The 12,495-nt window shown below is 52.3% G+C and overlaps 5 protein-coding genes across 5 annotated transcripts; 4 read left to right on the forward strand and 1 right to left on the reverse strand.

Moving 5' to 3' along the window:
* Window positions 1–140: 140 nt before the first annotated feature.
* Window positions 141–1,671, forward strand: A1O9_08958 (uncharacterized protein; the record flags this gene model as incomplete). Its single annotated transcript, XM_013402440.1, has 2 exons — window positions 141–146; window positions 205–1,671. 2 exons carry the CDS (start codon window positions 141–143, stop codon window positions 1,669–1,671), a joined length of 1,473 nt encoding a protein of 490 aa, XP_013257894.1.
* A 1,682-nt stretch (window positions 1,672–3,353) lies between these two features.
* A1O9_08959 (uncharacterized protein) lies at window positions 3,354–3,980 on the reverse strand (the record flags this gene model as incomplete). The annotated part of the gene is made up of 1 exon (XM_013402441.1): window positions 3,354–3,980. One exon carries the CDS (start codon window positions 3,978–3,980, stop codon window positions 3,354–3,356), a length of 627 nt encoding a protein of 208 aa, XP_013257895.1.
* Window positions 3,981–6,030: 2,050 nt separating this feature from the next.
* Window positions 6,031–6,856, forward strand: A1O9_08960 (uncharacterized protein; the record flags this gene model as incomplete). The annotated part of the gene is made up of 2 exons (XM_013402442.1): window positions 6,031–6,192; window positions 6,245–6,856. 2 exons carry the CDS (start codon window positions 6,031–6,033, stop codon window positions 6,854–6,856), a joined length of 774 nt encoding a protein of 257 aa, XP_013257896.1.
* A 332-nt stretch (window positions 6,857–7,188) lies between these two features.
* A1O9_08961 (uncharacterized protein) lies at window positions 7,189–8,642 on the forward strand (the record flags this gene model as incomplete). The annotated part of the gene is made up of 4 exons (XM_013402443.1): window positions 7,189–7,303; window positions 7,399–8,067; window positions 8,145–8,468; window positions 8,551–8,642. 4 exons carry the CDS (start codon window positions 7,189–7,191, stop codon window positions 8,640–8,642), a joined length of 1,200 nt encoding a protein of 399 aa, XP_013257897.1.
* A 2,777-nt stretch (window positions 8,643–11,419) lies between these two features.
* Window positions 11,420–12,172, forward strand: A1O9_08962 (uncharacterized protein; the record flags this gene model as incomplete). Its single annotated transcript, XM_013402444.1, has 1 exon — window positions 11,420–12,172. The coding sequence occupies one exon, from the start codon at window positions 11,420–11,422 to the stop codon at window positions 12,170–12,172; it is 753 nt and encodes a 250-aa protein (XP_013257898.1).
* Window positions 12,173–12,495: the final 323 nt, after the last annotated feature.

The raw sequence follows: 12,495 nt of genomic DNA on the forward strand, positions 1-12,495 counted from the left end.
ACGCAGTACTCGGTCTTACTGTAGGATGTAGGTGTGCGTCAACCCATCAGGAATCAGGACATCCCCACTTCCGCCCGAATTTTTCGAACTGTTTTCTCCAGAGTTTGGGAGCCCAAAAATTCACAACTCGTTCAATCGTGATGCCAGTACGTCCAGTTCACCTTTCAGCCTCCTGAACCTTCTCATAACTGACGCAATCGGTAGCTCGTAATCATCACCGGTCTCCCCTGCTCAGGCAAAACATACCGTGCACAGCAGATCACCAATGAACTAAATGCCTACATCGCATCGAACCCAGCCTTGTCGAAACGAAGCGTGCAAATCATTCATTCGCACCACTCCTCATTAGATGAGATATTTGAGCCTGATGATCTGGTCGATGTGAAGCCTGGCCTCCGCGATGAAATATACAACAGTGCTTCGCGGGAGAAGACTGCACGAGCAGAGGAGTTCTCTGCAATCAAGCGGGCACTGGCCAAGGATAACATCGTCGTAGCGGATGGCTTGAATTATATCAAAGGCTACAGATACCAACTATGGTGTGAAGCCAAGGCGGCTGCCACAAGGTGCTGCGTTGTCTACGTAGCCGCACAGGAAGACGAATGCAAGAAATGGAACCGCGAACGGCTAAGGGCACGGGGAAAGCATTCTGCTGATGAGGTAGAGCCCATACCGCCTAGTAGGCAGGCACCGGACATCCAAGGAACCAACGTCCTAGGAGAGTTGGCGCCTGAGAGTCATACTGCGGTCTACGGAGACAGGGTTGTGGAAAAGATCAGCAGGTCGGGATCGTCCTCTTTGGATGGTCTCGCTCTAAACGAGCCCAGGGACTCGAGGCCGAATATTCCAGACGACAGCATGACGCTGAAGTCTCTTTACATCGACGAGAAAGGCAATGGTGCCTCGACTACGGGAAAGGCCTCGACCGGAATCTCTCACGCAGTAGAGACGCCCGCACAATCAAACACAGGAGCAGGAGCTGATATCAGCCTACCCTCGCCAGCCTCGACGCCCCCTTACTCCTCAAGCACGCTTACTTCTCTGATCATGCGCTACGAACCTCCGTCGCCCTTCTCACGATGGGACACTCCGCTGTTCACCATCCCATCCTTCGATGCTTCGCTGCCGACCGACCAGATCTGGGCTGCACTGTACCCGGCACCCACCAAGCCCATGAGCAAGAAAGCACTCGCACATCTCTCTTCGTCCCAACGCGACAGCAACGACGGTGTTCGGAGTAGCAACTCAGACCATCCACAGGCCACAGCCACAGCCACGACAGGAGTCAGACAGCATGCGGCAACCGTCTTGCCCCAAGCCACAACCTCGGACGCACTCCAAGTCCTAGAGAGCGCCACGATGGACGTGGTCAAACACTTGCTCTCAGCCGCCCGCGACGCAGGCCTGGCTGGCGGATCAGGGGGCGGCGGAGGGAATCTTGCCTTCTCCATCCCGCTACCGCCGCCCAACGCGAACTCGCCCATCGAAGCGACCATCTACATCCCGCCGTCAACGATCCTGAGCCAGCCATTGCTGCAACGGCTGCGCCGGAAGTACACGCAGATCCAGCGGGGTGGGATTGCCCACGGCCAAGGCTACATCAGTGGCCGGCAGGCTGTCATCGAGGGGTTCGTCACTTTCCTCGATGAGGAGTGGAATGGAAGTGAGTGAGTGAGTGTATGAGGGTTGAATGAGTGAAGGAAATGGAAAAGCCGGAAGCTGTAGTTTAAGTATGTCAAGATGAATAGCATATCCTTTGGTGAGGCGGGGCGCGAAGAATGGCCTGGATCGGTACGAGTCAGTGGGGATGTCACGTCACGGTGATGGGTTAATATCGAAGGTCGGAAGCGAGGGACTGCACGGCAAGCACAGCACACCTCATCACGTTTTCACGCCTCAGCTGCCTCAGCTGCCTCAACCGACCAAGTCGAAGCCGGCTACACCATGGCTTCTGTTCGACCACCTCACGATTGCTGCACCACCATGCGGACACGCGACGCTGAACCTACCTCATCTTGGAGGCCCCAGGTTGTGGCTCCGTCGAGGCTCCGTCACACTTGCACACCAACAGGAAGAGTCACGCCTTGGCTATCTCTCTCTCTCTCACGCACACACACACCCACCTTCGCGTTGATGGTGATGATCACCGATGCCTGCGGCCGGTCATCCGTGGCTTTACTGTACTGTACGATGACAACTTGGTGCCGGTGCAGCTCCGTGTACAAGAGACATCCACGACGACATTGACATTAATGTCACGGGCGGAGAAGAGGCCAAAAGGTCAACTCTACTCCCAAGGACCGAGCTTGCCCCTTGTGACGGAAGAAGGTGATCCCATTCCACGACCGTGCAATCTAATTCGTGTCATCTATGCTACCTAGGGATGGAGATGTAATCCTGACCATGTGTAGCATGACGCAAAGAAAAATCTCAAACATGTCATGCTCTTGTGCTGCGTTCGTGTCCCTGAATGTCTGTAGAAGCAAATCAACCCTTGACCCAGCCCCTTGAAGCATCCTTCCCAGATAAACTCCATTCATCAGATCCATGCCATGCTCGCAAGAGCCCATCCGCTATAACCTTCTCCAAGAATGCTGAGCAACAATCAACCCCCATAACAAGCTCGCGAAGATTAGAATAGAAACAGGAGGTGAGGACAAGAAAATGCTATCAGTTGCCTTTGTAAAGGTTTATCCAGAAACCGAGTCTCCGTTGCCCATATTTATCGGTAACCCGACGATGATAATTAATCGAGCCTGTCGCATAATCGAGTAAAGATGAAATCTAGCTAGAAATCCGTAGCAGTGTTCGTAGTATTAATGATATGCCAAAGAGGGCGGAGTGGGGGCCGACTACCCAAGCGCCACCCAAAAAAAGAGGAACAAGTCAAAAATGATCGTTAAGAAGTAGAGGCTGAGTAGAGACGCTGTATGGCTGAAAAATAAGATCGTTGTCGCAATAAAAAAGGTCTGTCAAAAGTAAATGTAGTGTTCAAGAAGACATCCCATGCTTGGGCCAGTGCTGCCCTGTTCAGCGGCCAGTACGCAGAAGGCCACTGGCTGCCATTCGAAGTACTCCAAGTGCTCAACGGAACCGAGGGAAGGTGACCATGTGATTTGGCAGAGTCGATATTCTGTCCTCCGCGGTCGGGACTTGGAATCGGATGCTTATTGTGGATACCAATCACATGTCAGGCGGTCTCTCCTCGGTAAATCAAGCCGTGTGTAGCCATTCTGCCAGGAAAGTCGCACCCACCCAGTGGCGATAAGATCGAGTACTCGGTTAAAATGTTGGAAAGCTATAGCGACACTCATAGAACTGGTCAAAGCCATGCATCAGCTTGGTTGGCAGTTTCATAAAGAGACATCTCCGAAGTCCCGCATCAGACAGGCAAGTTCGGCGCGTTTCGCGGCCTCAGCAAGGAAATTAGGAGGCAATTGTCCCGGATTGGCAAGGGCAGCATGCGATGGATGCTCCTGCGACATGGAGTTGGTGTGTGGATGTAATTGTCGTTGTTGATAGTCATACTGCTGAGGAGCTTGATACTGTTGTTGAGCTTGCTTGTTGTAACTCTGCTCTTGGACAGCTAGTGCTTGCTGGCGCTGTTGGCCAAGAAAGCTGGCCTGTGTGTCTTGAGAGGCATACATGTGTGTTTGTGGTTGAAGACGGCCAAAGAATGGCTCCATGTTGCCAAGGGAGGGCGATGGCAAAGGGGCGTGTAGATGGGGGGTTTGCTGAGGTTGAGACATGAAGGAGGGCTGTAGCTGAAGACCGGGTGGTGGCTGGTGTGATGTTGGAGGTGGTGGGGGAGGGTTCAGGGTGTTGCTGATCGGGCTTGGATGGGAACTTGTAGAAGTACTTGAAGATTGGGAATAGGACTGGGTGAAAGCAGGAGCAGAAAGGGTATTGGGTTTCTGTTGGAACTGGTTCTGCTGCATTTGTGGAGATAGCCGAGCGCTTCGGCGAGGATAGTTGCTCATCTTTGCGGGATGAGTGATGGAGGATTGGTTTCAAGAGATGCAGCCGCCTTTTCAGCGGCTCCTTCTCAAACCCCGTCTGTATGGCTTTCGAATAGATCAAGAAGGCGAATCGCGAAACTCGAGAGCGAAACGGTTGATGAGGAATGTATTGGGTGAAGATTGGAAGGCTGGTGTTGTGAAACAGGAAAGTCAAAGGTGGTCTGTGGTTCTGTGGTAACAGAAGTAGCAGCGCAGGAAGCAGGGAAGATGGAATCTCGCCGTAAAGAGGCCGATGTGCCCTGCCTGGGTGTGTTTGTGCGAGGGCGAAGGTGTGAGGGTGTGAGGGACGAGGGACTGGGGACTGGGGACTGGGGAACGGGCGAGAGTCGAAAGTCGAAGGTCGGAGCTGGATCCGCGAAGGAGTGATGGAGTTGCCTTGCGTTTTCGGATGCTGGTGCTTAGCTGGGTGCTTGGACTCTTTGACTCTGCTAGGAACAGTTCTACCTCTTTGAGCGAGGTCGAGGGTGAGTCTCCAAATCGTCGGATGGCAGTGGCAGTGGCTGTGGCACAAGCAGAGAGTCCTGGTCTCGTCTTGGGGGGTGGGCGGATGTTCCGTGGGGTGCGTTGCGGGGCTCCCCGTGACTGGAACGGGATGAGGATGAGGATGAGGATGGCTGTTCTGGCGTGCGTTGTGCGCCGTGCTCTTGGAGGCCGTGGATGTCCCCTGTTGGGTGCCTGTCAAAGCCAAAGGTACGAGGTACAGTAGATTGGGAGGGTGTGTTGGCCCTGCGTGGGATAGTATGGATGGAATGAGGAAGAGATGGAGGCTGAGAAAAGAAAAGAGAACTGATCGAGACTAGAAAACGCTGTTGTAGTGATGGCGACTGGTGACTGGTGACTGGTGGGTGGTACTACCACGGTGAGGCATTCATAATAATAATGGAGACCGCCACCCCGGGCATTCCCGTGAGCAGATGCCGACGATAGCCCGAGAAGAAGTGGGTGGACTACGCAGTCTGGGCTGACGGCTTCGGAACAATGAAGCGTGTGTCTGGAAGCGGACTGCCCACTGCTGAGTCGTGACTCGTGAGTCGTGACTCCGGGGCATGCTATCGAGTACAAAAGGACGCCCGAGGCGCCCGGCCAAGCTTGTCGTCTCCGACTTCCAAGGGTTGAACTTGGTACCTAGTAGCTTGTTAGGCGCAACGTACGGGACCTTCTGCTTCCCTTGCAGACACCTCAGGGGGGACGGTTCCCTCCTTCGCTACAGAAATGCACACCCAAACTCCCGGTTCTAAGGTTGCTCCCCCAATAAGGCAACCCTATCTACTATAGTACTCCATACAGGACTGCTGTTGTTGCCTGCAAATCTGCAGCCTACAGGGTTCATAGTGGATCGTCGTCACAACCACGTTCCATGATTGCACGATCAGACCACGGCTTCGGTCGGTGAGCTACAGCTCCCAGTGGGTGAATGTACGTGGAAGATGATGAGTGAACTCTGGCCCCATCTCAAGAGTCATCACCTGGTTAACCCAGCTCGCCGGCCAACCTGATTGCCCTGTCCTCAAAATACGACTAAATCAAAAGAGGATTCTCTAATTCACTGCCTCGGCTTTGGGCCACCGGTGGCATTGTTCTGCGATGGACCGACTGTCCCTGATCTTCCTCCTCATGCCCATAATGATATCATCGTCCTGTGGAGATAGATAGATACTGATATACATGAGACCTCATGCCTCACGCGTAGTCTGAAGCAAGAGCAAGAGAACGGTCATGGGCACTCCGTACTGTAGCGTGTCGGTGGGTATCTGGAAAGTTGTCACGAATGCCACTAGCAGACGCCATGCAGCAGCCCTACCATCTACCCTTGGACCCTGTGAAGCTTGTCCCCGTATACGGAGTGTACCTTGCCTAATAATAGGCTAAGTGCCCAAGAGTCAAGAGTCAAGACACAGAGAAAACAGCTGCCAAGCTCCCACGGCAATGTTGCAACGTCAACCGGTCGGTGTGTCTGCCAAACTTGAGTACTGCGATCAAATCACACAGTCCTCATCTTGTTCTCTCCGACATGGCAGCGAGTAGCGATGACAACGACGAACTCCCGTCGTTGGATCTGTTTCAGGACCCGGCGGGCTTTTACCCGCCTGAAAAGCCACCCAGCTTCACCACGTATCTCATGAAAAACGGTCGTCACATCAATCTTCGTCTCGTTGGCCACAGTCCATTATGGGTGGGCCATAGTCACCGTTTGATAAGACCCTTTGCCTGCTAATGTTTTCAAGGGCCATCTATTGTGGAATGCCGGACAAGTTGTCGCCCAATATCTTGAAGAGAACACCCAGCAGCTGGTCCAAGGCAAAAATATCCTCGAGCTTGGTGCCGGGGCCGGGCTCCCTAGCCTTGTAGCCTCCTTGCTCGGGGCGAAGCAGGTCGTCGTGACTGATTATCCTGACAATGAGCTTATTGTGAATTTGCGCCACAACATTGACCTGAACTTGGCTGCTCAAGATATGCCCAATATTGTGGCGGAAGGCTTCCTTTGGGGTTCTTCGGCAGACGCACTGACAGCCCATCTTGAAAAAGGCAGTAGCACCTTCGACGTGCTGATTCTGGCCGACATCTTGTTCAATCATTCGGAGCACAACAAACTCCTTGACACGGTGACTGGATGCCTCAAGAGAACATCTGATTCTGTGGCACTGGTGTTTTTCACCCCTTACCGGCCCTGGCTACTGGAGCGAGATCTGAACTTTTTCAAGATGGCACGAAGCAGCGGCCTTCTCGTCGACAAGATCATGGAGCAAACCATGGACAAAGTCATGTTTGAAAATGATCCTGGCGACGAAACCCTTCGAAGGACTGTTTTTGGGTATACTGTCAAGTGGGACCTTTAGGTTGGCATTTTTGCAGTTACCAGTCCGTTGGAATAGAGAGTAAGCTGTTCTTTCTCTCGACTGGTGCTTTTCAGAGGAGAGTCGCATCCACAACAAATGAAGCCCACAAAGGTGGTGGGCAAGAACGACTTGGCCGTTTTTCTGCCGCAATTCAGGGCGGCCGCTCTCAGGCTGCTTAAGTCCCTCGGTGTTGTGTTTTCCAACTTTCCCTGGTCCCCAAGTCGACAACGACAACGTGTATCATTCTCCCCGCGACACACCAGGGCTAAACAGGATACTACAATTCTCTTCATCAACTCTAAATAATCTTGTCCTTTGATTTGGGACCAACCATGTCGTCCAAGATGCCACTTTGGGCGCAGATCAAATCCATTTGGAAGGAAAAATGTGTTGGATGCTTCGCACAGTCTGAGGAACTGGTCGACAGAATTCCACTGCCACCTTCTGGTATGCTGCAAGCTGCCCCAGTCTCCGTAGGCGGTCTGCCTGCATCAATCTTGATGCTCTCAACGCACATTATTCTTACATATTCCAACAACCAGCAGCCAATCATGTGACGTATCGTGAGATTTTCTGTTCGTCTTTTGGCACACACTCGAATAAACTATCACCAAGAATTTATCTCTTCCTCCTTACCTCTACCCTTGTCATAGTGGTCAATAGCCATCCATCCCATCTGAGCCAGGACTCTCCTAGCTCAGCACTAGCTGAGTTACATTCAGGACTCACCGTCGAAGAAACGAATCCCGCTGCACAAAGCCAGGATCAACAATACGGTCAGCCTCAGTCGGTGGCTCTAGATGCTGGCAGCCAGACGGGGACCCAGGCGATAGGCGAACCTACAGCATCTGCGAGCAAGCAAACATCGGATGCTGACCAAATCGAAGACGCATGGGTAGTCCAAGGTGTTGGTACCTTTTCCAACAAAGCCGTTTACACATTCAATGGGGACACCCTACCAGAAGGTCTCTTCAAGAGCGACTACCCTGTTCAAGATAGCGAGCGCGACATGGATGAAGGAGTCCCCCAAATCCCCTACAATCATCGATTTGAGCCAGAAAATGTCCAGATTCGTAATGGATCTCTATATCTGAGAGTACCTGGGAGGCAGAAACCTCGTAAACGCCAGAACAAAGAGATCAGCAGTGCCCAGATCGAGACGACAGAAACCCACATTCTCCATGCCAGTGTGCGCACCAGAGCAAGGTTTAGTAAGGTACCAGGGACCTGTCACGGTACGAGCATTGATATCTCTGAAAACTCGAATTTGAGGCTCACGAGAATGAAGGTATATTCTTCTACAGTAATGATCAACACGAAACCGATATTGAGTACCTGACCGATCCAAGATCGCTGTCGAATAACGGGCCCGACGACCCAATTCCTATCTGGTACAGCAATCAGAAACGGGATCCTGTTGGAAGTTCACCCAGTGCCGAAACTGGCCCGGCACCATTCGATGCTACAAGCCGGGTTCACGAGTATCGGATTCATTGGACGGCGGAGTTCACGGCATTTTACATCGACGGTGTGCTTCAAAAATACCTGACTGAAAATGTCCCCAGCCTTCCCGGGCCATGGCTGTGGAACAATTGGGCAAACGGAGACAAAGGTGTGTTTGTTATTACTCCTGGCAGCAATGTCGTTGGTATATAGTCTTCTGAGAGCGAATGCTAACGCTGAGGCTGCAACAGGATGGTCAGTGGGTCCTCCAGCGGAGGATAACGAGCTTGAAATCCAAAGCATCGTCATGTACTATAACACCTGGGCACCGGACGAAGAATGATCCAGATAGCTGCCAAAATCAGCTGGCGTGGATTGTGGATTGGAGAGGGGGCTATGAGTTTGAGCTTGATGTATGATCAGTTCCGACATCGTTGGGGACAGTGTCGAGGGCAATTGAATGTACGAGGACGCAGGATATCATTAGAGGATGGGCAGATGGGATTCGTTCGGCATAAGCTACGGTATGTGCCAAACCCCTCGGTGACATTGGCCAAGTCTTTCAAGACCGTAGCAATAGCAGTACTGGCGATGTACTTGCATTAGTAAACATTGACCATCCTCTAATGTAACCACTACCACAGAGCACGATGGGCCATCAGGGCTACGGCGGTGGTAATTAGAAGAACGGAATATTGCCGTAATGGATGGTGGATGCTCCGACCATGCCGTCATTAATATGGAGCCGAGGCGGTGCTGTGTTGGTCTGCCACTGCCAGTAGGGTTGGTTCATTTCCCGACGGATGGCCCAAGAAAAGGGTCGCATCATCATGTGGCGATTTCTGGAGATGCGCGTTGTCTTTGCTGGGGCTGATCTCATTTTCACCTCGAGTCCTTCTCCGTACGCGATCCCTACCCGAGGTTGATCGGGCCACTCCGCGCTTCCACGGGGTCACTCACCTCGTCAGTCAGTATCGCTAAGTTCCCAGAACGGAGCATATTGGCGCCTGTTCGTGTCAACGAGACGGAAGGGGCAACGCGGTTGGAGAGGGAGAAAAGGCTAATTGTAGGAAATACGTGTGCTATCGCGGAGAATCGGGCATGGCAAAACTTGGAAGTCTGGGGTCATCTTGAGGTTATTTCGGACAGTGATGTACTCGTATAGCCAGTAGCCAGTCGGTCTTCTAGCAGGGGCATGATGGCCTTTGGTTTATTGCACAACTTATGCGAGACGGAATTAATTTGGAAGCTTTGGTGGTGCTGCCCCATATGAAGTTGAGAGCATCTGGGTATCGAATGGTGACGATGACTACGGTTCAGTGTGCGGAGTACGGGAGGAGGGCAGACCACGATCAGAACAGAGCAGGAGACAGCCCTGCATTGACACTAGTGGCCTCGTCGAGATATCGAGTGATCGATCGATTGGCGGGAAGAAGGGGGGGTGTCCCATCGATTGGATCGACATGGGTGCTGGATCACGCAAGCGACGTTTGCCGGTCGGAGAAAGTAATTACAGTACGGAGTACGGAGTACATAGGTTTCTCGCGTGTCGTTGTCTTCGCTTGCAGAGTGCCCAATTGACTTTGGGTCGCTGACTGCAACCCTTTTATCCGGGTGAGCCTCAACTGTGGTTCTGGACCATTGCCTAAGGCCAGTGCCAGAGGGATCTCAGACTCCTGTGGGTAGGACTCAGGACTCAGGACTCAGGACTCGGAGCGAAAGTCGACCAAGGGTGGGGGCTGCAGTGCGGGCAGCAGTGGCATTTAGCATTTGGCCGGGGCTCAACAAAATTGAAATGGCCGATAACTGATTGACTCGGGGCTTTGGTGCTCGCAGCTACGAGGACATGGAACGATCGCATGGATTGCTAGTGATACTGGGGTGGATGATGGGTGATTGCAGGTTGCAGCCACGAGGGATCCAAATCCATCCCACCCCTCGTGCCTTCCTCTTCCTATTCTCTCCCTCTTGCTTCTCTCTGCACTTCGCACTTTCCACAACCCTAATTCTCCTGCTTCTGAACATTGCTTGTAAAGTTTTGTATTGTATTGATCCTGACAGTACAGCCTTCCCACCGATAACCTGGCCTCCTCCAACTCTGGCGTCTGGACATATCGAGTCCTCGAACAGTAATACCCTCGGGTATCAATTACCTCGTACTTATGTAATTCAATGCAGCCACCAACTTTCACCCGACTCCCGAGCTCGTGGCAACTGCAACGGTACTGGTACTGTACAGTTACAGGTACCCGACTCGTGAGTCGTGATTGGAAAGGCAAAGGCAAAGCAAGCCTGCCCCCGCCGATCAAATCTCGCCATTGTTTGGTCTCCCTCATTTCCAACTCCCGCCGTGCATTGCATTTGCTTCCTTTTTGTCCACTTCCATCCAGTCCCATCTCCAGACCCCTTTGAATCTTCCTTTTCCTTAAAGGTTGATCTGCCTGTAGCCTGTCACTCATTACCGTTGTTCTTTTGCTGCAGGTCCGCTCCGTACTTGTCCGCCCTTGCCCCCATTTTTTCCTCGCTCGTTCCACCCACCATTCGTTCATAATCACGGCACTGCGCTACTTAGTCGCTGGCCAGAGCCCCTCTTTCTTGTCCATATTAGATGTCATGTAAAGCACCGATTCACAAACGGTGACCTCGACCGTCTTGGACACGGAACACCTTTGCGATCCCCTTGACCCTCTTCCCACACCACCAATGACGTTTGTGTCTCTCGCTTGATTTCCACTGTACGGACAACGGAGTACTGCCTCCACAGCACGCCGACTACTCCTAGAGCCCTCCTACGACGTGCTACTACCCTACCCAAGATCTTCCAAGAGAACTCCTCGCTTCAGCCGGAATCCTGAATCGGGTGTGCTACTCTCTTGATAACGGAGTTTCTCCTTACACCACTCGACCCTGCTACAACATCTCCTCTCCTGATATTGCACGAGTATACGGAACACTGCTGATGACACTCTGCGGCTTGATCTCCGTCGCCACTTTGTGAGACCGCCATAGTGGTGGCAGCTGTTCGAGGCATTTTCCGTTTCAACAATTTACACAACAGCAACCCTGTTCCAACCCCGCCTTCTCCAGTTCAAGTCCTTCAACCTCAACTCACCGATCAAGATGTGTAAGGCTCATGTCCTGCGCTTCTGCTGCGGTCATGGCATTCTCATGCGCATGGAACTGTGCAAGGTCGGCCCTTGCCCAATGCTGAAAACCACCGGCGTCAAATTACCTCAACAGCCTTACAAATGCTACAACTGCCAGAATCGGCTCTCAAGCAGCTCGCTGCGACCAGTCTCCTCACGAGGAGGATCCTGCTCATCCACAGGAAGTTTAGATTCCAATGGATCAGCTGGTTCCGCCACCACACCACCTTCGCCGATATCTCCCATTTCTCGAGTCGATTCAAAGGCTATGGCACCACTGCCCGGGGTGGTGCGCCAACCAGCAGAGTGTGGAGAATTGGCTCGAACATTCAGTCGCACACAATCTGCCTCGCAGAAAGCCTTCACCTTCGCGTGCTCCTCATCCTCACATTTTCTTACACCTCATTATATGAACCTCCCGAGTTACTTGCCGCATCAAGACCATTCTTGCCCACCATGTCAAATGGAAGAATATCGGGAGAAATCCGACCGAGACGCCATCGCCTCCGCCAAGGCGCAGTTTCCTCATCTCACAACCGAGATGTTGGTCAGGAACGGACGAGTCTGGGAAGATTGGCAAACTAAGCCCACACTAGAAAAGTTTATAGAGGAAAAGAGAATCGAGGAGAAACAAATGTGGCTTCACGTTACCCGGAAGTGGACGCAAGACTTAAAGAAAGGACGGGTTTTGGTATCAGAAGAGGACGGTCTGGGCCTCATGGGATGAGATGAGCAGCTGTTTTCTTTATAATTATGGTTGCGATGTTCACGAGCAATGAAGGTCGGGGCTCAAAAGTGATGGTTATGGTTGGAGGTTCCGGTTTGTTTAAGATGATACCCCAGTGACCTAGAGCAAGAGCATGGCGTTTATTCCTGGAGGGCGGCATCTCCGAGACGGGACTCAGTTGTAACCTAGGATTGTTCAATTCTTAGAGTCAAAATCGTGTATACTTGCATTTTTACAAGGACCTGGATGAAGTTGAAATTGGTGCACGCGACCTGAAGGCCAAGTGTGGTCTGACGCTTCCGAAGTGTACCAAAAGCAGCGAC

The sequence above is a fragment of the Exophiala aquamarina genome, assembly GCF_000709125.1.
Source record: "Exophiala aquamarina CBS 119918 chromosome Unknown aczIA-supercont1.8, whole genome shotgun sequence".
In the NCBI taxonomy this organism is placed as follows: Eukaryota; Fungi; Ascomycota; class Eurotiomycetes; order Chaetothyriales; family Herpotrichiellaceae; genus Exophiala; species Exophiala aquamarina.